The sequence below is a fragment of the Martes martes genome, assembly GCF_963455335.1.
Source record: "Martes martes genome assembly, chromosome: 15".
NCBI lineage: Eukaryota > Metazoa > Chordata > Mammalia > Carnivora > Mustelidae > Martes > Martes martes.
In genome coordinates, this window is record NC_137903.1 from 33,893,918 (window position 1) to 33,918,142 (window position 24,225).

A 24,225-nucleotide genomic window follows, 5' to 3' on the forward strand; every position below is an offset into this window, starting at 1 on the left:
TCAGGGGCAATTCAGGGTGCAACATGGGGGTGGTGGGAAGGGGTGGAGACCTGGGGCGGGAAGGGGAGGCAGAGTGGGTCGGGGCTTGGCTCCCTATCTCTACCAGGGCACCTCCACTTGGATCTGGATTCTGTATGAGCCTTTCTATGGTGAAAAGTTGGAAACCACGGGTCTTTTTAAAACCCCCTCAATTTTTAAAGAAGAAAGTGGAGATGGAAAAAAGAAAAAGAATTTGTTAAGGTCACCTCAGTGATTTAGTGGCAGCTTAGGGCTTTAGGAGAAGACAGGCCCATGACTGGGGCACACTCCTGAGCACCTTGACCCTGGAGCATGATCCATGCCTCCAGGAGTCTTGTGGTTTCTGCGTTTTGCCCTTGTTCTGCTGGGAGAGGCCTGAGGGCCCAGAAAGCTGGAGCACTGCTGTCACTGGCTGCCTCTGAGCTGTAAGGACCATCCACCCCTTCTGCTTCGAGCACTGTGTGCTGGAACCCGTGAGGCCCCTTTAATGAGTCCCGAAGACCCCTGACGGCACAGCTTGTGAAGACCTGTGGGGTCAAGTCCCACGGAGGTCATTAACCTCAGTGTGATTCTGGATTTGCTATATAATTTCTCTGAGCCTCAGCTTTCTCATCTCTAAAATGGGAGTAAGCAATATTTCCTCTTCAGACATTTATAGGAGTCAGTCTCATCATGTCTGGGTGGCCTTCCCCACAGTAAGCTCGCCCGTGTGCACACACTGCCTCCCACACTACCTTACCTTAACACCTTCAACCTTAAGGTCAAGGAAGAAAGAACTCAGGACCCCAGCACTTTGGGTGAACTGGCCAAGAGGAGTGATCATGTCTGTTCTCCTTCTCCTCCATAGGCGTCCGCACACTCTTACAGGGAAATGGAATGGAAATGGAAACTAAGAGCTGCCTCTAAAGTAAAGGAAAAGGAGGTGGGTTCCTGTCATTCCCCAAGCTCAAGGCTCACGGCTGTCAGCAGGGACTTAGCTCCCATCGTGGTTCTGTGGCCTTTAAAGTCACCAGGGGTCATCCTTGGTGGAGGTTGAGTTGGGCACCTTCCTACCCTCTAGGGTCCATCACCTTAGGCTTCCCTCCCATCTGGCTGGGGGTGCCTTGGACGCCCACCAGCGCTCAAGGCTCGGCTTTTCTAAAATGCATCCTCAGAGTTGGGGGCACTTGGGGTGACAACTAGGAACTAAAAAATGGAGCCAAACGAAGATGGGCAGCTATGGAAAGATGAAACTGGGAAGATGGACCTGGCAGCATGGAATTCCACGTGATTCTTGGGGATTAAACAACTAGGATTTATTTTTTTTTTTTTTTGGTACCAGTTTTTGATGTATGTTTCTGGTGTATGATTATAAATGGGCTAGGATAATGGACATTTATGAATGCCTAAGAGAAAGACCAGAGATGGGGATGATTTCCAGTTTTTCCCACTTTACATTATTCCCCGTGATGACTCACAGAGCCAGCTCCTCTCCTGGGGTCTGGAGCTGGAACCCTCCTGGCCCGTTTGTCATGCTTTGCTCTGAGGTCACTCCACACCTCCATGATCTCCATCCCTTTTCTTCTTTGCTTAACCAGCAAAGGTTGGGAGTTTTCAAAATGCAATTTCTACCAGGAAATTAAGAGTAAAAAAACCCAGGTTTTAAAAAGCATCCAAGTGTAAACGTGTGGTCGTCAGGGGCTGGGGGAGAGAAGCACGGGGAGTTGTTTAGTGGGGATGGAGTTTCAGTGTGACAAGATGAGAAGAGAAGGGATGGGTGGGGATGGCCGTACAACAGTGTGAATGTACTTCATGCCCCTCAGCTGTACACTGACCCACGGGGAAGATGGTCAATTTTGTTAATGTGTATGTCATTACAATTAGGAAAAATAAAAAAAGAAAGCCTCCAAGTGGATGGATTTACAGATTTACAGATTTACAGATCCTTGGCGTGGGGTTTAGCTTCACTGTTTGAGAGTGGGTTGACTTGTCATTTCCTCACTGTGATGGTTAATTTTTTGGAGCAACTCTGTGAGGCTATGGTGCCCACTTGTTTGGTCAAACACCAGTCTAGGGGCACCTGGGTGGCTCAGTCGGTTAAATGTCTGCCTTCAGCTCAGGTCATGATCCCAGGGTCCTGGGATCTAGCCCCACATCGGGCTCCCTGCTTGGCAGGGAGTCTGCTTCTCCCTCTGCCTTTGCTCTCCTCTTTGCTCACACGCTCTCTCTAAAATAAATAAAATAAATAAATACAATCTTAAAAAAAGAAACAACAAAACCCACCAGTCTAGGTGTTGCTGTGAAGGTACTTTTTAGATGTGAGTAGCATTTATAAGCAATAGACTTTGAATAAAGCAGATTGCCCCCTATAATATGGGTGGGACTCCTCTAACCGTCGAAGGCCTTACAAGCAAAACTGAGGTTTCCCAAGGAAGAATAAATTCTGCCTCCACATGGCCTTGGGACTCAAGACTTCAACCTTAGCTCTTGCCCGAATTGCCAGCCTACCAGCCTGCACCTTGGACTTTAGACTTGCCAGCCCCGAGCCCCAGTCATGTGAGCCAGTTCCAGAAAGTCTCTGTGGATCTACCCCTCTACAAACACACACACACACACACGTACCCACACCCTATTGCTCTGTTGATTCTGTTTCTCTGGGAAACCCTGACACATACACTCACCTAGAACTAGTTGGGGATGGAGGTGCCCAGATTTCTCCCTGAGGGGAAAGAGGGGAGGTACCCCTCCAGGTCTGGTAAGCCCTTCATTTCCTCTTCTGCTCTGCTTCTCTGGCTTCTCACTGGGCATCAGCTCTCCTGGGGTATGTGCCCTCTGCCTCCAACCTACATACCCATCTCTGGTGCCCTGCCCTTGGGCCTATGGGCCTGGCCTACCCTTTGGCTTTCTGGGTGAAAGGGTATCTTTCCTACAGGGCCCCAAACATTTTTTGGACCGTGGCGCTAGTCAGGCTTTCAGGAAGCCACCTACTGACTTTGTAGTGGGTTGTACTCTCTCTGTGGCTTTAGTCCAGGGGGTTTGGCTTGATTCATTTCTCTGTTTTCTATCCACTTTTAGCGTATCTACTGGCCGCTTCATGGCTGGCTTTGCCTTTGAGTAAAGCCTTGATCCATTTCCTGTTTTCCTCGGTCAACAGCCACACCTAGGTTCCTAAGGACTTAACTCTCAGGCATCAGTTTCCTTTGTGAAACTCGTGAGCATTAATTCAGCTTCTTCCCAGAGCCAGAGAGAGACCCTCGTCTCCTCCTGCCTGTAGGTCCTGCTGGACTATCCATAAAAGAAGGATGGATAGCTAATACTTTCTCTGTCTCATTCACCTATTATAATATCTAAGGAGTCCATTATATACATTATCTTATTTAACCCCTCCCCAAACCCTCTTTAATATACAGTATCCTCATTTTGTAGATTTGAGAACTGATATGCAGAGAGGTTATGGAACTTGTCCTAGAACACACAGCATGGGAATGAATTTCAGCCCCAGGCGATCTGAATTCAAGTCCTGTGCTCTTAGCCAGGGATAGGTAGAGAAAATCGAGCAAGTAGAAATGAATAGGGTATGAGGAATAAAGATAAATAAGACAGAGATAAAAAGCAAAGTCAGGAAGAGGATGAAGATAATAATAACTTGCTGTTGAGGGTCTGGTACACATGTGTGCTACAGGTGGGTCAAGAATTTGGCTCCAAGCTTCCAGCCACAGGTGGGAGCCTCCTTCATCTTTTAGCTCACTCGCTGAGCAGAGGGTCGGACAGCTCCTGGTGTTATTGCGATCGATACTGTGATCAAGCACATGTTACCAGCAGCGCCCACTTCCATAAGTCCTCTCGAGTGGTTTCTCATGCAGGGTTTCCCTCAAATCGAGGAGCCCAGCTGTCTGAGCATCCTACTGCTGGAGTTTGGCAAAATTATTTTGCACTTGTAGTAGGAATGATATGTAATTCCCCGCTAAGAAAAGGGCGGAGTCTTTCTCTCTTAGAATAATGATTTGCTATTGACGTAGGATTGTAAATTCTGAGAAAGTTGCAACTTTAAGACTTAGCTTTCTTTCCCCCTTTATATGCCCAATAGCACCTAATCTAGTGTCCAGCTCACCTGAAGTGATGAATCAATGAGGACGGTGTTGAACAAATACCAATGTTAGCGGAGGCTGACAGGAGTGCTCCCACAGCACCTGCTTGTTAAAAGGAGGGCCCATGTCCAGGGAAGTCCTCCAGGCCTTAAATGGCCTAGAGCTAATGAGAGGCACCTTATTACAGAGGGCATGGGGGAAAGAGCATGCAGTGGGAACTCCGCCATAGCTGTGTGATCTTCAGGAAATCACTTAACTTCTCTGAGCCTCAGACTATAAAAATGGACCATGGCTTTCATGAGAGGATGTTCTTTCTAGAGCCTGGAATACTGTAGGTGGTCCACAAAATTTATGCGCTCAATCGTTCATTCTTCTGAACGTTTTTATTGGCCTCTGCAGCGGGGCAGGACTCACTGTGCCCTGTCCTAGGACTACAACAGTGAACCGGACACGTGGGGGGTGCGGTAGATTCCCTCTTCCCCTGTCACTTCCTCCCCTGCAGCAGATATTTAATAATAGGCCTGCTTTGGGGCACCTGGGTGGCACAGTCCCTTAAGCGCTGGGCTCTCGACTTTGGCTCATGGGGTCGTGGGATTCAGTCCCAGAGCTGTGTCCGGCTCTGCTCAGCGCGGAGTCCGCTTGAGATTCCCCTCCCTCCCTCTCCCTTTGCCCCTCCCCCTGCTCACAAACACTCTGTCTCTCAAAATGAATCAATCTTCAAAATAATAATGATAATAAAATAATCTCAAGTCCAAGTTGTTGAGGGACAAGCGGAGAGTGGCAAGAAGACCGGGGAGCCCACACCGAGAAACGGCCTCCTCCTCCGTGCGGTCGGTGCTGCGCGGGGCCCCAGGCCAGCCGACGGCCGGGATCCCAGCAAGCGCTGCCGAGCCCGGTCTCCTGGGACTGCCCCTGCCCCACACGGTGACCAGGCCCCCCGGGCTCAGCAGGGTCATGTCTCCCTGCGGTGGAACGCACGGCGCGCGCTCTGGGCCGGAGTTTTAAAGAGGAGCCGGCACGGTTGATGTTGGTCCGCACGCTCGCGGCCGGACCCTCGGCGCGGTCGGAAAGGGCGCGCTCATGATCCGCCTGCCTCAGCGCTCTGCTCCTCGCCGGGCTCTTCAGGGTGTTGTGTTTGCATTTTCCTCACCCTCAGGACCCGCATTTGCATCTCTCCAGTCTCTCCGGGAACGGTGCGTGCGTGCGTGCGTGCGTGCGTGCGTGCGTGTCCAAACGCATGCGCGCAGACTTCATAAACGCAGAGCCGCCCAGTAAGCAGTGGCAGATCTTCGCAGGGATGCTCTCTTTGAATCCAGCACAGCACGCACTGCACTTATGAACGTGCCTTTTATATGGTTTTGTGCTTCGAGTCCCAGGCCCCATCTTTCCATGTGTTGGCGGTCCCCGCAAGACTGGGCTGGCCTTGACAGCAGGGGACGTGTCTCCTGCGTCAGAGTGCAGGCGCCCTGAAGGCAGGGACTGTCTCCCCCGGCAGACTGGAGGCCCTCGAAGGGCAAAGCTGCGTCTCGTCCTTCAGGAGCCTCTGCTTTTGACGTGGGCGCCAGGCTGGGGGCCCAGAGAACAGCTCTGACCCGGTGATCATGAAGGGAGCCTTCAGCGGTCTCCTGGTGCGCAGTTTCCTGAGATGCCAGACTGACATTATCTAGCTGACCTCGTCTACTCCTTTTATCTGCCGAGAGTGGAAGGGTCACCCAGTCACCCACACACTTGGGGAGACAAGAAGGAAAAAGAGAAAAATGAGAGGACAGGAGAGGAAAGGAGGCGTGGCATCCTCCGGTCCAGGGATCAACTCAACTCAATCAACTCGCTACCTCCCTGGCTCTTTGCCGGGGCTCCACCCGCCCAAAGGATTCCCCCGCCAGAGCCCCGCTCCGCCCCAACCCCCCCACCAGCTGGATCTAACAGGACACAGTATCTGGCATCATTCCCCGATCCCCCCTTTATCCCTTAGCTGAAAGTCAAAGGAAAACAACAAAAACACCCTACTCATGGTGTGGCCAAGATACTCCTTTTTTCAGAATCCTTGTGCTTTTCACCAACCTAAAAGCTTGATGAGGGCAAGGACCATGCGTTCTTCATTTATTATTCCTGCCCCTTCCCCCAGCCTTGCCAGGGTGCCATGCCGTGGTGGTAGATGCTTAATACACGTTTTGTGTACACGAATGAATGTGATTTTCAGGAAGGACCAGGGATGGATCTCCTCTTTCTCCTGAGACCTCATCTTCCCTGGCAAAAGGGTCTCAACCCTAAGTCTCTGCACTCTGTCTTTTTTTTGGGGGAAAAGCTGTATTCTGGGGTCTTGGGGCTAGGGGGCAGTGTTCACCCATTGGTACAAGCTGGAGCAGAGTGTGTGTGTGTGTGTGTGTGTGTGTGTGTGTGTGTGTATGATGATGACTGGACATTAAGAAGCTCCGGCTATAGAGGGACTTCTAGAAGTCCCTTAAAACCACTTAGCTCATCTTTCCTAAGTAACCTGTTTCTCAGATATGCCCATGTAATGTTATTCTGCATATATGCCGCTGAACAACCAGGCTTTTCTGAAGATATGTGTTTTTTTTTTATCCAGTAAACTTTATTTATATATAACAACAGTACAAATTGTGTCCTTGGCTTGCAAAATAGGAGTGTTTCATATTTACAATAGGTACACAATAATATATTAGAATAACCAAAAACCCCCCATTTTATTGTAACATTTTAAATACTTAATTTTCTTACAGTTTTTATTCCACAACACCTGTAAAAACAACAAAACCAGACAACTATCATTGTATTTTCTTAAAAATATATATAATACAGATTCCAGTGTGTCAAGAAGAGCGGGTTTGGGTAGGAGAAGTTGGGGGGAGATGCAGGTGGGTTCAGGTCCCTAGTTTCATGGTATAAAGAGCTTGTCCCTTGTTCCCCAACACACTTGCTAATGCGGGACCATGTTCCATCATGCCCTCCCCCTGTAATGTCAACATGGAGGGCAAATAAAGCCAAAGTCAGGGCCTTGACTGAAATCCAAAGGTGCCTCCCATCTTCCTTGAGGCTAGACAGGAGAAGCAGGTTGCACAGAAGAAAGGATAGAGCCCAGTCTGAAGGTGGAGCCCTGCTACAGTGAGGAGAATGAGATGCCGCTGTCCACAAGAGGCCAAGAATCTGTTCGATAAGCAGGGGTCTTGATCAATCAGCTCCCAGGACGGCCCCTGATACCAAGAGAGAAACTTACCTTTTATTCATGGTGTCACTGAGCCCTGGGAGCTAAAACTGCCCTCTTTGGGAAAACCAGGAGAAAGGCAAGAGACGGGGAAGAGAGACTTTGGAGTTATGAAGAGGAGGCCGCCATATTCTCCAAGCCTGTTCCTGAGACAAGGCATCGAAGGTCCTGAACTTGATCTCCCAAGTCTCCCTATGGGATCTGCTTCCACAGCCCTATAAGTACAAGGCTGTTTTGCATTTTCTCGTCACCCCCTAGCCCCTGCCCCAAGAGTCTCAAGTCTTTTGTGGCCAGGCCTCAGGAGCCTCAGAAGTAACAGTGTGGCTGGGAAAAAATGGCCTCCCCAAGGGCAGCTGCCGGCCCAGCATTTAACTGCTACAGGTTAATGGGGGCCTGTGTGGCAACTGGGATGCGCCTGGAGATTTATCCGCCAGAGGCTTTCACACATTCTCTATTTGTTCTGTCCAGATCGTTTTTAGCCCAGCACATCTATCCATTGCTTCTGCTTCATGCTCAGCGGAGCCAGAGGCCTCGAATGCTATTTCTTGTCCTCATTTGGTGGAAATGAAGGAAGGTCAGGAGTTCAAGCAGCAGGGGACAGGCCACCAGAAAAGTCAGCAGCAGTGGAAGGGAGAGAGGCTCTCACTGCAGAAGGAATGTCCCCAGAATAAGGTAAGGCAGCTGGGTTGGTCGGCTTTCTTCCTTCTTCTGGCCCCCTTTCTGCAAAATTCCTGCCCTCTGCAGGTGGTGGGGAGAACTGTGCCAACTAAGTTGGTGGCAGGGACCAGTAGCCTGGAGACTGTGAATTTGCTAGAAGAAGGTTCTTCTTGGTCTTATTGATTGCTGCTTCTCAGCACCCAGAGCAGTCCCTAGCAGACAGCTGCGGCCCCAAATGGAGGAATGGAGGAACCAGTTTCCGCCCTTGAGCGAGACTAACAGCTGACCCACCCTTTGCAAGACAGAACTCCGCAAGAAAGGGAGCTCTCTGCAGTGGTGGGTCAGAAATGATTTGAGAGATGCGCTGTGGGGGAGGGAGGAGGGCATGCACAGAAATACCTGACACCCCCCCTCCCCCCGCCCCGACCCCATGCTGAGAGCAGAGGTGGCAGCAGGCCAGCTGGAGGGACCTGTTCCACCAAGACAGATGTCTTATCCATCTTTGTCTTGTCCCTTAGCGCCTTCTGTCTTGCCAAGCATATTTCTGGGGTCCTTTTCCAGCAAATTGTCTCTTACACAGATTAATGAAACAAATGAAGCTGGACTGATTTTTGATAGAAACTTCCCTTCCTGTCTCCCTCCAAGATGGAAGGGCTTCATGGGGGGTAGGGGCTACGCCTTTTTCCTTACATGAGGTCAAGGTATCTTCAAATTGGATAATAGTGAGGAGAGAGGCCAAGTGACTCCCCGTTCTCCTTATTCTACCGGCGTGAACTCCATCGGTTCTTGATGACCCAAAGCCAAGAGTTGGTGGAGGAGGGACAGACGGGAAGCTAGAGAGGGGGCAAGACTCGATAATCTTTCACCTTCATGGCCTGGCTTGAGTTGCACCAAGTTCTCCTTTCTCTGAATTCCTTCCTCAGAGATCCCCGTGCCACCTCCTTTGCCATCCTGACTTGCCCGACACTCTCATGGAATCCTGAGAAATATGCCCAAGCCACTTATGCCAGCTCTGGGTCCTCTCCCTTCCACTCTCCAGCTGGCCATCCTCCCATCATTCTCTACACTCTCGAGAAGCCTTCAAGGAAGCAGCCCCAGGGCAGTGAACAGTCACCCAAAGTAGCTCCTGGGAGACGCTCAGGTAGATGTGTGGAGGCAAGGCTTGGTGAGATGCTGTGGAGATGTCAAACTTCCTTTCACTTCTTAGTGGAGCAAAACCCTGGACGCTGGTCTGCGCAGCCGTGTAATCCGAAAACCTTTGTTCGGAGCTCCGAAGTCATGTGTGGGTGGGCGGGGATTTTCTGTGGCCCCGAGCGACCCCCGCTTACGTTCCTCTTGCCCGTATCTTCTCTCCTTTCATCGCCATTAATCACAGGCTCCGAGCTGATAAGCTTTGGGTACTATGAAGAGCAAACACTTTGGCTTAGTGCAGAAGGCCAGTCATTAGTATTTCTTTCAGGCTATTAATAGGGCCCAGAGAAACTTTAGCAGAAGTGGATTATCAGAAGAAAGTGGCCTTGGCATGGCTGGCTGTGAATTATAATGAAAAGAGCGAGTTTCCTGAGTATTTTTGCTGAATGCTTTTCTCTTTCCCTTCGTCAGCTGCATTCAGGCGAGGAACTGAAGCTGAGGAAACCAGGCGATGTCTGCTGTGTGGTTAGTGCAGCGATCCAGAGCCACACGCCAGGGATGGAAGCCAGCCCTCAGAGCTCCCCCTCCCAGAGCCCTTTCCTGGGAATCCACTGTGGTCAGCAGAGCCTTTGGAGATTGGAATTGTTTGGAGGTAAATCAGGGCACAGAGAAGCTGGGACCCAGTTAATAACAGAGGAAATGACCCTGGTCTGGTCTCTCTGGGGCTGGCTGGTCCAGTTTCCCAACACTGCAGCCCCCTGAAAAGTGGAAGGTGGGAAGGGGAGGATGGCCCTCTCCTGCCTGCCCCCTTCCTACCCCTTTGCCTTTCCCTGGCCTTTCTTCTTCCTCCCTCTGATGCTGCTTACAGAGAAGCTGGACCTGCCTGCTCGGATCCTTGCCAGTGTGGAAGGCCTGCAAACTCTGAAGGCTGTCCTGGTCGCAAGGTCTTGCTGCCGACAGAGCCACCTTCCCCTGGATGACTCCCACTGGCTTTCACGGGACCTCTGGGCCAAGGTGTGGAGCTTTGGTCTCTTTGTTTAGAAACTACACTCAGAAGGGTGGGCCATCCGTGGTTTTAGGTGTCAGCAGAAGAGAGAGAAAAAGAAAGAAGCCCGGTGAGAAGCCACCCACTTGTCCTCCAAACTCACAAGGATGTGGGAGGCAGAAAGGGAGGCAGGAGACAGTCACGTGAGGATGCCACAGTCATTTCTACTGAGCCAAGGGCTCATATGATCGACCAGGAGCTTCCTTCCACACATGAGCAGAGGGTTGTCTCCCCTCTGCAGGCACAAGAGAAGGATAGAAAGAAAGCATCACAATACAGGCGGCCACTTCTTTAACTGATGCTCTTCAAGTATTGCTTGCTGTAAACAGTGTTTGGTTTTTGCTTTCTCTTTAATTGCAAGAAACCCCCGGCAGATTGGAGTAGAACTTAAAACCAAACACTCATGTCCCCAAATCAGCGACCAGATGGGATCTCCTGGAGGCCGGGGCCACACACACCAGACTCCTCCCCAGGGGGCCTGGTTGATGACAGGGACTGATGTAAGGCAAAGCTGCCCAGTGTCCTCAGGGAGGCCAGGTGTCTGGTCTGGGAGAGGCCCACCTCTCCCCTACTTCTGATAGTAAATTTAGGGGAACCAAAGGGAAAAGTACCAAAGGTCAGCTCTTCATTTCTTGAGGTTTGAGATTAAATAAAAGAAAAACAAACAAACAAACAAACAAAAACCAGTAGCAGAAAGCATTGGTACCCTACAGACACAGATCTCCTCTCCAGAGATGAGAATATACAGGTGTGTGGTCCATAAAGCTCCTTTCCGGGGCAGCCAGGCTGAGACCCTCGGCGGCCCCACGGTCAGTGCTAAGTTCAGTACTTGCCACGGTCCTAGGGCCGCTGGGATGATTCCAGGTTGTCCAGGCCTCTATTTTTGCGAAGTGTTTGGTGTGAACTTGTGCTCATTCTTCTCCTCCTTCTCATGTTCTTGTCATCTCAAGGGAAAGCAAATGATCACTTCCCTTCCAATTCCTCCCAGCTTCTCTTTGCAGGCTTTTTCTGGTATTTGGAAATAGGAGTCATTTGAGGAAGAGGGGGAGGACGGGGAGAAGGAATGGGACGGACATCAGATTGAAACAGAAGTGGTACGGGATGAACAGGGAGGCTTTTTGTTTTGTTTTATTTCTGTTTTTTTTTTCCTTTTTCTTAAAAAAAATTAAATAAAGTTCTCATTATTTCCCCAATATACATCAAATGAGTTTTCATGCAAAGCAGCAGTCACAGAGGCAGAACCGTTCCCCAGTTCATGCCTCTCGGCTTGAAGAACCACCTTCTCTGTGCCCCCTGCTTCTCTCCGTGGTTCCTGTGGGTGGACGATACCCGCGGTCTCTCCTGGCAGGGGCCGCGGGGACGGGCCGTGGCTGGCGTGGGGGGGAGGGGCCCTCCCCTCTCCCCAGGACGGGGTCTCAGGGGACAGCAAGCTCTGGGGTCTGCTCCCCTTCACTTGTCCTTCCTTCTGAGACGCCCAGTGTGACAGCTTTCACCGGCCCCTCTTCCTGGGAACGTGCGGCTCCGTCTCTCAGCTGTCGATGGACATAGCACTTATGAGCTGCTCCACCTTGTACGCCAGCCGCTGTCGCCGGGCCTGCTCGTCCTGCTCCAGGGCCCCGATGAGCTGGGGAGCGAAACCAAAGGCGGGGAAGACTTCAGGACTCAGTTTCGGTAGAGGAAGCCACTGGCCAAATCCTTCATCCCTCTCCCTGCCTTGCCGTTCTGGTGTTTCATGACACAACTGGGGATACTCTGAAGGACTGAGTGAATACATGTATGTATGCACGGGTCTGTATATGTGGGCATGTGTGCATATATAAGTATGTCTCTTCTTTTTAAGATTTTATTTATTTATTTCACAGAGATCACAAGTAGGCAGAAAGGCAGGCAGAGAGAGAGAGAGAGAGAGAGGAGGAAGCAGGCTCCCTGCCGAGCAGAGAGCCCAATGTGGGGCTCAATCCCAGGACCCTGGGATTGGGACCTGAGCTGAAGGCAGAGGCTTTAACCCACTGAGCCACCCAGGTACCCCAATATATGTATATATCTTAAAATAACGAGTTTCAAATGATATTTGGCATATTTGACAAAGTGCTATGTAAATATTAGCTATTACCGTTATTATTATTATTATTGGCACTAATGCTAAGTTCAAGGACAATGCCAATGCGTGCCTTGGAAATTCTCCGGGGCTGTCCTGTGCGACCTCTGCTCACGTTAAGGTCCGCCTGCGTGCCTGAAACGTGGCTGCCAGCGTCTGCCCCAAGTGCAAAGAAGAGTCTGATTCATTGTTTGAGAGAGGATGAAATTAGGTGTACAACACTTTGAAAGAAACAACAATTATGTTATTAAAAGTGTTACTGATTGTGTTGACAATGAGTGAAAGACAATGAAATGTGTAAGAAAGTGCAGGGTGAATTGGAGAGGAGAGGCTGCCACCTAAGGGAATGGGAATGAGTTTTGAGCTCATGGGTTTTTTTTTTTCCTTTCTTTTTTAAAGATTTAATTTATTTATTTGACAGACAGAGATCACAAGTAGGTAGAGAAGGAGGCAGAGAGAGAGGAGGAAGCAGGCTCCCTGCTGAGCAGAGAGCCTGATGTGGGGCTCAATCCCAGAACCTGAGATCATGACCTGAGCTGAAGGCAGAGACTTAACCCACTGAGCCACCCAGGCACCCCTTTCCTTTCTTTCTTATCCTCTTCTAGCTCTCTGTCCACCCAGGCCATGGAAAACTTCCAGGGACAATGCCTCCACGTCACCTTCTCAAGGAACTCTGGGGAAGGGGGATCAAACATGGCCTTAGCCTCAGTGTTAGGGAGGCTGGAATACAGCTTCTTCCCACCGCCTGGGCTTCCTATCATCACTGTCCTCTCCTTATTTCTACCGTGCCATTGCCATTGCCTCCTTCTTCTCTGAGTCTTTGCCTTGAACTAAAATTGCATTTTAAAAGATTTTTATTTATTTATTTGACAGAGATCACAAGTAGGCAGAGAGGCAGGCAGAGAAAGAGAGAGAAAGGGAAGCAGGCTTCCTGCTGAGCAGAGAGCCCGATGCAGGGCTCCATCCCAGGACCCTGGGATCAGGACCTGAGCTGAAGGCAGAGGCTTTAACTCACTGAGCCACCCAGGTGCCCCCTGAGCTCATGGGTTTTTGACTCCATGACCTCGTCGTCTAAATTAGCCTCTGTTGCTATTATTGACTGGCTGAGCCCGGTGTTCTGTGTAGCTGCCCCCCAGCTGCGTGTGGCCCTCTGTCCCCTCCCAGGCCCCACCTTACCTCTTCACTGTACTTGCTGACGTAGGAGTAGATCTCATTGAGGGCGCTCAGCATATTGAACTCCACCGCGTGCAGGCGGGACTGCTCAGCCAGGTAGGCATTCATGTCCTGGTCGCTGATGGCTGGGAGCTTGGCGATGTCTGCGTAGTATCTGGCGTAGAGAGGACAGGCTCCTTAGCGGGGACCCGGCACCCACTCACCTGCAGGACTCCAACCTCAGGCCCCTTGAGAGCACCGGGTGCCCCCAGTTGCTCCTGCCTCCTTACTTCTCTTCTGATAGGTTTTCCTCTGGTTCTTTGCCTCAAGCTAAGGTTGAGGCCCGGAGACTGGTGCTCACTAGGCCAGACTCCATCCAGCTGGGAGCTTCCACTGCAGGGCCACCCCCCCCCCCCAGACCTCCCAGAATGTTTAAAAGCCCTGATGTTGACCAGACTCTGATTGGATTCCTTGTCTTCCAATTCTCAGATCTACTACTTGCTAGCTGTGTGACCTTGGGCAAGTTACTTAGCCTCTCTGAACCTCAGTCTCCTCATCAGTAAAATGGGGAGGGTAATATTTACTTTGCAACTCCCTTGGATATTTTAATGATAGATAAAAAAATCTTTATCACAGCACTGGTTGCTTAGCAGGTGCTCAATAAAAGGTAATCAGAATGATAATGATCTGACCTCCAAGGGCAAAAATTTCCCCTTCTCCCCCCAGCAGAAGTTTGGATAAGGGGGAAGGATGGGAGCCTGAGATCCAAGGGTACCACAAATATGGCTGTGGGCTGTGAATCCTCAGTCAGTGAGGCCTGTGGGATGGGGGATGGTGCAGACAGACTGGGGTGAGGGCCTGTCCCGGGGGGCTACTGACCTCTCCACCCAGCTCTTGTAGCTGGGGATGTCCTTGGCATAGAGTAGCTTGTTGGAGGGGGAGTCCTTGCCCAGCCGGTGCTCTGATGTGGAGCAGGAGTCCATGAAGGTCTGGGCCACCACAGACAGACAGGCGTCTGTGATGCTGCCCTTGTGAATGTCGAACACAAACTGGGGGTTCTTGATCACGTTCACCCAGAAGCGCAGGGGGAGGCTGCAGGGAAAGGCAGAACAGACCCTGAGGGCTGAACCTCGGCCACACCCCTGATGGTGTCCACCAACATTCCTCTCCTCCCTGTACGAGTAGTAATTCTCTCCCCCGAGGGCAAGGGAATGAAACCACAGAGAGCTGTTCCGGCCAGGGCTGCGAATCTAGTCTAAGCTGCTCCTGACCCGGAGGCAAGGGAGGGGGCGGCACTCTACGCTAACTGGGTGCTGACCCTGAGCCTTGACCACCTCGGGGTAGACATGGCTGGGTTCTGTTCCATCCAGGCAGCTTTTCCCAAAGGCCTCCGGGCCCCCAGGGAAGCCCAAGGACAGAGAACTGCGTAATTTTCTCGGAGCTTCAGACAAAGCCACCAGACTAGAGTCCCTCTGCAGTGCCCGCAGTCATTGTCCTGAAAGACGCAGCAGCCCGCAGCCCCAGGCGCTGCCTGGGAACCCGCACAAAGGGCCCCACCTGTGCTCCCCGCCCAGCCTGGCCCCTTGCGCTGCTTCCCAGGGCTGGCCAGGCCCACTGGGGCTGAGCGGTGGGCCCCCCTGGGGACAGCTCTTTCAGGGCTCTCCCCAGGGCTCTCTCCTCTCTGGGCAGGGGCAGCGGGAGGAGAGGAAGCCATTGTTGGCCTGCTGGGAATGAACTCACTGCAGCTCTAAGTTTTTCCCACCCCAAGAGGAACTGATCAGTCATTAGGAGTGCTCCTTCTTGCAACTTGGGAATTTATAACCAGAGCAGAATGGGTTTTCTCTGCTTCTGAGGCCTTAAGGAGGCTCAGCCCATTTACTCCCCTTCAAAATCATGACAGCTGCTGTTTCTGTGCGTTTTCCAACTTGGCCTTCTCCTCCAGCTGCCTTCAGGGCCCTAACTGCTGGGCTTCTCTGTGGAATGGTCTTTGTTCCCTGGCTTGTCCTTCTGGCCTGAGATGACATTCCAGAAATTCAGCCTACCCCTCATCTCCCCTTCTTCATCTCCTCTTGACCCTCAAGCGCCCCGAATGTTCCCAAATGTCTCCATCATGCCAAGTCTTGGGAAGATCCACTTTGCCCATTCCAAGTCCTTCCAGGATGATTTCCGCTTATCTTCCAAAGGAGAACAGGATGGCTCTTTTCCGCAGCCGGGGAGGAGCTGCCTGGGCTGAGAAGTGACTCATCTCTTCCACCCTCCCATTCCCTGGCAGCTTCAGGGAGCTTCTAATAGTCTTTCCTTGGACATTAGCTACTTGAGGTCTGGATAAGGGGACCCTTCCTGCCACAACTCCAGGGTAGGACATTTCTATGAGCTGGGCCTATCTGGCAACAGAAGGCAGCGAGATGGGGATGATCCAGAACTTTCTCTTCCTCTCCCTGAGATTGCACACTTCCAGTGCCAGGCTGGGGAGCCTTCCAAAGCCAAGGAGACAGCCACGGCCCTGCCGCTGGGAATGCAGACGAAAGGCCCCGCCCGGTGAAGCGGGCCGTGGGCTCCTCACCCACGACCACCAGAGTCTCCCCATTTCACTCCCCCGTGATCAAAGTTGCAGACTCCAGAGGGCCAGCAACCACAGCGTCTTGAAGAAGAAAGGATTATAGGGGTTTGGGTTTTTCCAAAGTGTTTTGCTGGTTGCTAGGATTTTTGATTCCCAAATAACAGCCGGGGCCCATCTGTGTCGGCTCTGTTTTCTGAGGAGATCGCTGACTCCAGGCAGCTGTGCGGGCTGCTTGCCCAACCCAAATGCCCAGACCTCCTCTCGCCCTTCTCGGGGTTCTTTTCTGGAGGAAAGTTTTTGACTCCGGCTCTCGGCCAGGCCCTGTCTGACCCTAAAGCCAGTCCTCAGCTCGGTCTGTGGTCTAGATCTCAAACCCAGGAGAGAAAAGATGTCTGCGGGGGCCTGTGGAAGCCCCTTCTCCCACTGCTGTGTGGGGCTGCGGGGTTTACCTTAGGGAGACTAGGCAGTCAGGCCTACAGGACTCATCCTGCCTGCTGCTTCCCAAAACCCCTGGCACCGGGGGTCATCACTTGGCCTTCAGGGGTCAAGTTTGCCATGACATTCCCCTGGTTGGCGGGCTCGAGTCGGTAGCAAGGGCAAGCTCTCTCCCCAGGGATCTACGTTCACGTCAGGGTTTTCCCGTCTCAGGATGAGGTGCCTTGGGCTCTACCCCACCCAGAATGCCTGATGCTGCCTGGCTTCACAGCTTGGCCACTAGGTGTCCAGTGTGACCCTTCAGGTTCCTCCAGCAACACTTCCTGAGAACCAGAGGGCTCAGAGTCAGGGAGGAAGTGCTGCCTGGGAAAGGTTCTCGGCCTGAAAGGGCAGAGCTCAAGCCCATGTCCCGGTGCCAGGTCCTCGGCCAGGCTGGCCCCCCTTGACGCCCGTGGCCCAGGGCCCACGTGGGCTCTGCAGAGCACATGTCCGCTGTTTGTTCTGGGAACTTCGGGTTAACCAGCCACCGCGGAGCACGGCTCCCCCATCCCCCTCGTCCCTGCCGGCCCCACCTCCCCCAGCTTGCAGCCTCTCCCGGCTGTAGCCACCACCCCCACCCCGGGCTCCCCGAGGGCTTACCAGTTGCTTTTCCAGGTGTGCCGCACGTCTGTGTCGTGGATGCCGTGTCTGTCCGCCTGCTCATCCAGGAAGTCAAACATGTACTTGATGGCCAAGGGCAGAGCACTGCCTCGGTGCACCGTGCTGAACAAGGTCTCAAACAAGTCATCCACAAACTTCTGCAGGGTGCCCTGGGGGAGGGGCGGGGGGGCGAGAGTGAGGGGGAGGGCGGGGGAAAGTGGGGGTGCAGGCAGCAGACGGGCAGACCAGATGGTGCCTTGGACAGATCCTGCCTTGGAAATTCGTCTGCGGCGCCAGGCTGTGCAGACAGCATGGTGGGGGTGGGGAGGGGGCCGCTGGGGTGTCGGGGAGGTGGGAGGGACTGAAGAGGCTGCAGATTCCTGGGAAGAATCTCTCCTCCAACCCGCAGCCACATGCCCCATCTATGCCTGTGTCCGTGCCAGGCGGGAATGTGCTTGGGTTATCTCCGTAGACAGTGAGGGCTCTGAGCCCCGGCTGCCCACAGGGACTGGTGGGCGCGTGCTGGGAAAAGAGGGTGTCTGAAGACCGAGCTGGAGACCACGAGCCTCCTGGCAGGGCTGCAGAGGGTCTTACTGAAAGGTGCACAGAGGTTTGCCATACGCATGGCCTCGGTGCTGCAGGTCAAGGGTCCAAAGCCAAGAATACCCAGGTGCAGACCCGACCCACAGGGCTCTGGAGGGTCTCTGGGCAGGGACAAAGCTGGGCCTGGGTCCCCCAGTTTACAGGTTCAAGGAACACCTCTGAAGGTTAGGAAAATGTCCAATCTTTTCTGGTGGCTCTATTGGTCTCTTATTAGCATATTAGGAAAAGCAAAATTCGAGGCATATGGTCTGAGGGTGTATTTCTATGTCCCTTTTGGGAGCAAGTCAGAGCTGTAACTTGGATGCCACTGTGGGAGAATTTCAGCAGCATTTTTGTGGGGTCAGTGGGGGAGAGTATTTGAAATCTGACCTGTGCTGGCCATAGAATTGCCATACTTACAGGCAGATGTGTTCTCTGCTTGGGAAGCTGGAAGATAGCTTTAGATCCTAGCTTCTAGGACTGTGGCTACCTCCCCTCCATCAGCATTTGGGGGCCAATGGGATGGGACAGGGAAGGGGGAGCCTTCTCTCTGATTACCGGCAGGACCCGGCCTTTGTGCTGTCCCTCCCACTGCGGCCAGAAAGTGGGTGGAAAAGGCAGTGTTGGTGGGCGCTGGTCTATCTGTCCAGCTAACACCAATAAGAAAACCCCAACATTTTCCTCAAAGGCGCAGGAACCCAGAGATGAGAGCAGCTCCTCTGAAGAGTAATGGTGGGCTTGAGGGGTGGGCCAGGGGCAATGATATTATTGCAATTTTTGCCAACGGGCAGAGAACCACAGTGGCCTGAACCTCTGGAAAGCCTGCTCTGGGACCTGGACCTGCTTGTCTGAATGGGTCCCCTTAAAGGACAGATTCCACGACACCCTTATGCTGAGGGTGGGGGTGGAGGGTGGGCAGGACGTACCCCTCTGAGGTGCCCTCCCCGGGCTGGGCAGAACAGGAGTTTACCTTGGTGGCCAGTAGCCGGGTCAAGTAGATCTCAGATACCATCTTGCTGCCCCGGTCACCCTCCTTCTGGTCCCCATGGTCATGGTTCTTCACCAGATGCCACACCTTAACCCCGCTCTCCAGGTCTGGGGTGATCATGGGGGCTCGAGACCGCAGGCTGTCGGGACTGCCTGTGTACCTGAAGGAGGAGTCTGAGGAGAAGGGGGCCGTGGAGGCTCATAAGACACTGATTTCACCATCCTTGCTTGTAGAATCCTTCTAGAATCTTTGCCCACCCACTGCATTCACTCAGAGTAAACCAGTTTCCATTGGAAGGAGACCCCTGGGACCTCATATCTGGTGGGTTATTTGGGGATCCTTGGTTGGCATTAGGACAGAGGAGCCTAAAGCCTTTTTCTTTAAAAAGAAGATTTAGAAATTCTGTGAGCTGCAGAGAGCCTTGAGAATTTGTGAACCACCCCCCCACCCCCTGATGCTTCCACAGCAAAGAATAATCAGTAGGGAGAATGTCAGCCGAATATTTTCATAAGGGCTTTGATGAAAAATCTGGGTGCCAAGAAGCCGTGAGCTGTAATGGCCTCTCTTGGGAGTCAGTGGGTCCTTTTTACTTGGGGGCTAGGAGATGGACTTGCCTAAGCCATTTTTGGAATGTCTGGGCCCAGTCCTGAGGTGTCCTGTAGCTGGACAGCCCAAAAACCTTACTGCATACACAGAAGCAGAAGAAATGGAGCAAGAGAGAGTGAAGCATTGTCCTTATTACCCGGCGGGCACTGGGGGTCCCAGCAGCCTGAGGGATGGGTAGGCTAGGATGCCCCATCTCCTGCCCCAGTTGGGACACTTTTGAGAGTAAAGGGAGACCGTTAATAACTCATCCAGAACAACAGGTACAAACAGGGACTGGCAAGTCGGAACCCCCATCCACGTGCCTCCCTGATTCTGGGCCCCTCGCACTCCTTCACCAGGTGGTGGCTGCCCAAGGAAGGGCGCACGGTGCACCTGCCCCTGCAGCTCTGGGGTCACAGCCGCACTGGCAGTGACTGCACTTGGGAGGAGGGGAAGCAGATGCACAAATGTCCTTGACTGGTGGAGGGCAGCTGCAAGGGCTGCCTGCTGTCGTGAGGGATGGCGAGGGGTCCCAGGTAGGCCACGGAAGCTGCCCCTGAGATGCCCAGGCTGCCTTCCTGGTCCTCACCGTATCTGCTGATAGATGTCCGGGAGATGCTGGCAGAGGCCGGGATGTTGTAGGACGAGGTCTGTTTGGGGACCAGGGCCACCACCGATCTGTCTGACACCTGAGAGGGTACAAAAGGTACAGCGTGGGTGAACCAGGAAATTGCATCGTCAAGTACTTCCAGAAGCTAATGACATAGATATGGGGTAGAGCACAAGGAGTTCAGGAATACTAAAAATAATATGGTTGCTGCTTGCCAATATGTCCGATATGGTAGTTATTGGCCACCTGTGCAGATCGCCCACTTGAAATCCGGTCAGTCATAACGGAGATAACTACAGACTACTAACTATAACACGAACCACTATGCTATAAATGCATAATACACACTGGGTTTCCATGAGTTAGCATGGACAGAATAACACAAACTACTTCATTAATAATTTTTCTATTGGTTCCATGTTGAAATAATTACCTTAGAACCAACTAGGTTAGATAAAATATATTGTTAACACTAATTTCATCAGTTTATTTTTACTTTTTAAACGTGGCTAGCAAAAAATTTCAAGTTACCCGCGTGACTTGCATCATCTTTTTACTGGACATCTGGGGCTTGGCTGAGCCTCCCTGCAACCCTGTGGGGTCGTACGATTATTCTCATTTTACAGGTGAGGAAACTGAAGCAGAGAGGGAGCGAAGCACCAGCTTCAAAGTCATACAGAGACTACGTGGTGCAGCCAATATTTGAAGCCAGGCCTGTCCAGATTCCAGAGTACATGTTCTCCCCATTATATCTTAATTTGGGATTTTATTTCAAGTCACACTGGTCTGAAGCCCATTTTCCCTTTTGGCACGGATTTCTCTCTGGCCTGGGTCCTATACTGCTCGGGCCACCTTGAGGAGTTTCACCAACAGGGTGGCTACTCTCAGGGAGTCAGAGGGAAAGATGGTGTGTTCCCCTTCCTCTGTGAGGTGCCCAGGCTCAGCACCCAGCCTGGAGGGAAAGGGCTGATAAATGAGGAGCCATATTGAAGACATTTGGGGCCATTTTGATTTAAGATTACCCTCCATCCAATAAAAATGGAGAATCCCCAGAATTGTGGCGATCCAATTAAACCCCTAACGCAGAGGGAATAAAACAGCTATAATAATGTTATGGGCCATAAAACATTCCTATTAAACCATTTTTTATTTTAACAATTTTTATGAACTTTATAAGTTTGATTTATAGCTGCACCAGTCGTAAAACCATCTTTCTGGGTCTTAAATTGTCAGTCCCTCTCTCCCACCAAAAAAGAATTAAATGTTGGGAAGTCAAACTATAAAGGAACATTAGTGCTAACGAGATTCCCTGATAGCCGGTTTTAGTAGTGGTGTTTAATTTTACCCTCCCTATAAATCTGCGGGAGCCCGGCAAGTTTTTTAACATCTCTTTGTTAATTAAGATTATGCAGATTTTCTCCTGTAGGGGCTTCCAGGACCTTTGACTTCAAGGAGGGTCACCAGGGGCAGTGCTTGGACTTGGTGGCAGAAAGTTGCAGGGCCTTGGGCTCCTGTGGGTGCCTGGAAGGGGCCCAGGCTCCAGCCCTTCCTAGCTGGGCGGTTCCCAGGGGTCCGCACCATCCTCCCAGCTTTGGAACTGAGCGGGGGACCTCTCCACCTCTGTCTTTCAGGAACTCTCCTTGCCACTGACAGCCTAGAAATGATACTCTGAAAGTCTGGCAGGGGCCGGGGAGGATGCTCCCAGGAAGAATAGATTACATTCTGCATGTATGGTTTGCTGTCACCTGGAGGATTCACAAGGTGACTTGAATGACCACAGTTCAACCCAATTCCAGGTCTTGTCACTAAATGTCTCTCATCTTCGGTCCTAGCCTTCCTTTCTCTTGACTGACAGGCAGTGCAAATATTCACTGTCCGGGCTGCCTGCTGGGTCTGACCTGGGCTCTGCCTCTTACTACATGACCTCAGAGAAGTCCGTTAACCCCTCTGTGTCTCTGTCTTCTCATTTGTCGCTGGGGATAATAATGGCATCTAGGTTTGTCATGAGGCTCAAAGGAGTCGGAACACAGGAAGGCTGACAGCAGGGCTTGGCCCCCAGTGGGCACTCAGGAAGTGCTGGTACTAGTGTTACTATGAGCATCATCGTCACCATCACTGTCCCCCAGAGGGAAGCACAATCCCTGTTGTTCCTTGTCACTCAGGGCTGCATGTGGGAAGTACCTTGCACTTGGGAAAGCTCAGTAAATATTTGAGGAATGAATGAATACATGAATGAGAAATGACATTGGGGAATTGAAAGTGCCCTGTATGAGGAGCACTGTAAGAACAGAGCATTCCATTCTGATTGGGGGCCTTAGGATGGACAGCCCAGTAACAAGCGTTAGGGCATCACAGACAGAAAAGAAAGGCCTCCCTCCTGCCCTTGAGAAACTTCTGATTCAAAGGCATAAGGCCAGTCTCTTTTGTGTTTGCTTCTTCAGCTCAGGCTGGTTCATTCCAAGTCTTCTCCAGGATGCCCTAAGGCCCTGTTAGGGGGGTGGGGTGGAATGGACAGGAAGGAGTTCTAATACCCTGGGGACAGTCTCCATCCTAGGGACCTCACCTGCTATTTCTAATTCTTCCCACTACCTTTGCAAGCCAGATGTCATCTTGCAAAAATGAAGAGCCCAAGGTTGCAAGAGGTTAAAGTCATCCCACTGTTGAGTGGAGAAACGGGGGTTGAAATATGGCTTGCAAAGCCTTGAACCCTTCTCAGACACCACACTCCATCCACCTGGGGCTAGGTGCAGTCAGAGTTAACGCAGGCGAGGGGGATGGAGCCTGGAGAGGGGTGTTTCTGGGGCTGCCCCTGTGCCCCCCACCAGCTTCCTCTGTGCCTCAGAGCCTCCCAGCCAGCCCTTATGGCCTTCAGGACCCCTGGTGGCCTGGTCCGTGGCAACTCGGTGCTTGCCAGTCTGGCCTGCCAGTGCCTCTGTCCCCACCCCTCGTGAGGCACGACTGAGGACAATGTTACTACTCAGGCAATCCCGTAGGGTCTTGCAGCCTGAGGCACTTCTTCTGGTTGGTTTAATTTCCCTCGGTGTCTCTCATTTCCTGCTTCTATTTTAGTATTTTTCCCCTAATCCCAACCAGCCTACCTGTGCTTAATCTTACAGAGAGCCCCAGCCATGAGTAGTTACCATGGGAGGGAAGGGGAGATGGGAATAGATCCCTCCTGGATTTTTTTGTTCTTTTGCTGGATTTTTTTTTTTTTTTACTACTATTAATTCATTCAGTGCATCTGCCAATGCACTGAGCACTTTGTCTCCTGTACTGAATCTATTCCACATGACTTTATGGTACGGGGATCACTTGAGAAGGGAGAGAACTTGAGTAATTTCCCCAAAGACACCATCTAGTACATGGCACAATGCAAGAGCTCAAAACAAGTCTATCTCATCCCCAGTTCTATGGCAGGTGAGTACCTGCATCAGTAAGATGCTGAGGACAGAAAGCCACAGATCCCTGTGGCTGGTGTCCTTATGGAGGACCTCACAAGATGCAATTTTTCTGCAGACGTGGAGGTACACAGGAGGGAAACCCCTTGCCCTTCCCAGACCAGTTAAGTCAGTTTCTCAGGGTGGAGTCTGGGCATGCGTGAGTTTTGTTTTGTTTTGTTTTTTTAAGATTTTATTTATTTATTTGACAGAGAGAGCACAAGTAGGCAGAGCAGTGGGCAGAGGGAGAGGAGAGGAAGAAGTAGGCTCCCCACTGAGCACAGAGCCTGATTTGGGGCTCGATCCCAGAACCCTGGAATCACGACCTGAGCCAAAGACAGATGCTTTACTGGCTGAACCACCCACGTGCCCCGTGGGTACTCATGTTTTTATTAAGTTTCCTAGTGATTTTAATGGGTAACCACGGCTGAGAATATCCGATTTAGATTTTGAGGGAGGATGAAAGGGGTGATGGCTTCCGAGGGCCTAAGAGCAAACCATGGAGTGAAGGGAACAGTCTGGGGGTCAAAGGTTGTGGGGCAAAGCCCCGCCCTCACCTGATAATGCATCAGCGTGTTGAGCCGCTTCCAGTCGCCCTCGATCTTAGTGGTGATGTCCTCGTCTTGCAGCACGACCCGGGCGATCCGGCCTTGACGCCACTCTGGGTGGAGGGGGTGGTGCAGGTAGCAGGGTGAGCAGGCAGGGGCCTAGGAACCAGGGTCACCCAGTCCTGCCTCCTCTAGGGACCTGGCAACCCCAGCTCCAAGCTGGTGCCACCCGTAGTGTTTAGAAACATTATAGGCTCCATGGGGTCAAGCAACACAGCTGGGGCAAAGTGTGGGCAGGCAGTGTCTCGGGAGAAGTACTTCCTGTGGTCCTTCATCTGGGCAGGACCTAGTCATGGCCCCAGGAGGCTCCTGGGCAGGATGTGGCTTCCTACTTTCTCACCCCATCCCATCCCACTGCCCAAATGCCCTCCTGGAAGCCACTTTTTGACT

General features: G+C 51.9%; 1 protein-coding gene across 1 annotated transcript in view; it reads right to left on the minus strand.

Moving 5' to 3' along the window:
* Positions 1-11,244: 11,244 nt before the first annotated feature.
* PLXNA2 (plexin A2) overlaps positions 11,245-24,225 on the minus strand; it is a 182,901-nt gene continuing 169,920 nt past the window's right edge. Inside the window, exons 25-31 of the mRNA XM_080824370.1 lie at positions 23,785-23,888; positions 19,770-19,869; positions 18,578-18,768; positions 17,026-17,195; positions 14,271-14,483; positions 13,416-13,566; positions 11,245-11,765 (exon numbers count right to left, since the gene is read on the minus strand). Of these exons, the coding sequence (XP_080680496.1) occupies positions 11,670-11,765; positions 13,416-13,566; positions 14,271-14,483; positions 17,026-17,195; positions 18,578-18,768; positions 19,770-19,869; positions 23,785-23,888 (1,025 nt within the window). The 3' untranslated portion in view covers positions 11,245-11,669. The remainder of the gene's footprint in view (positions 11,766-13,415; positions 13,567-14,270; positions 14,484-17,025; positions 17,196-18,577; positions 18,769-19,769; positions 19,870-23,784; positions 23,889-24,225) is intronic.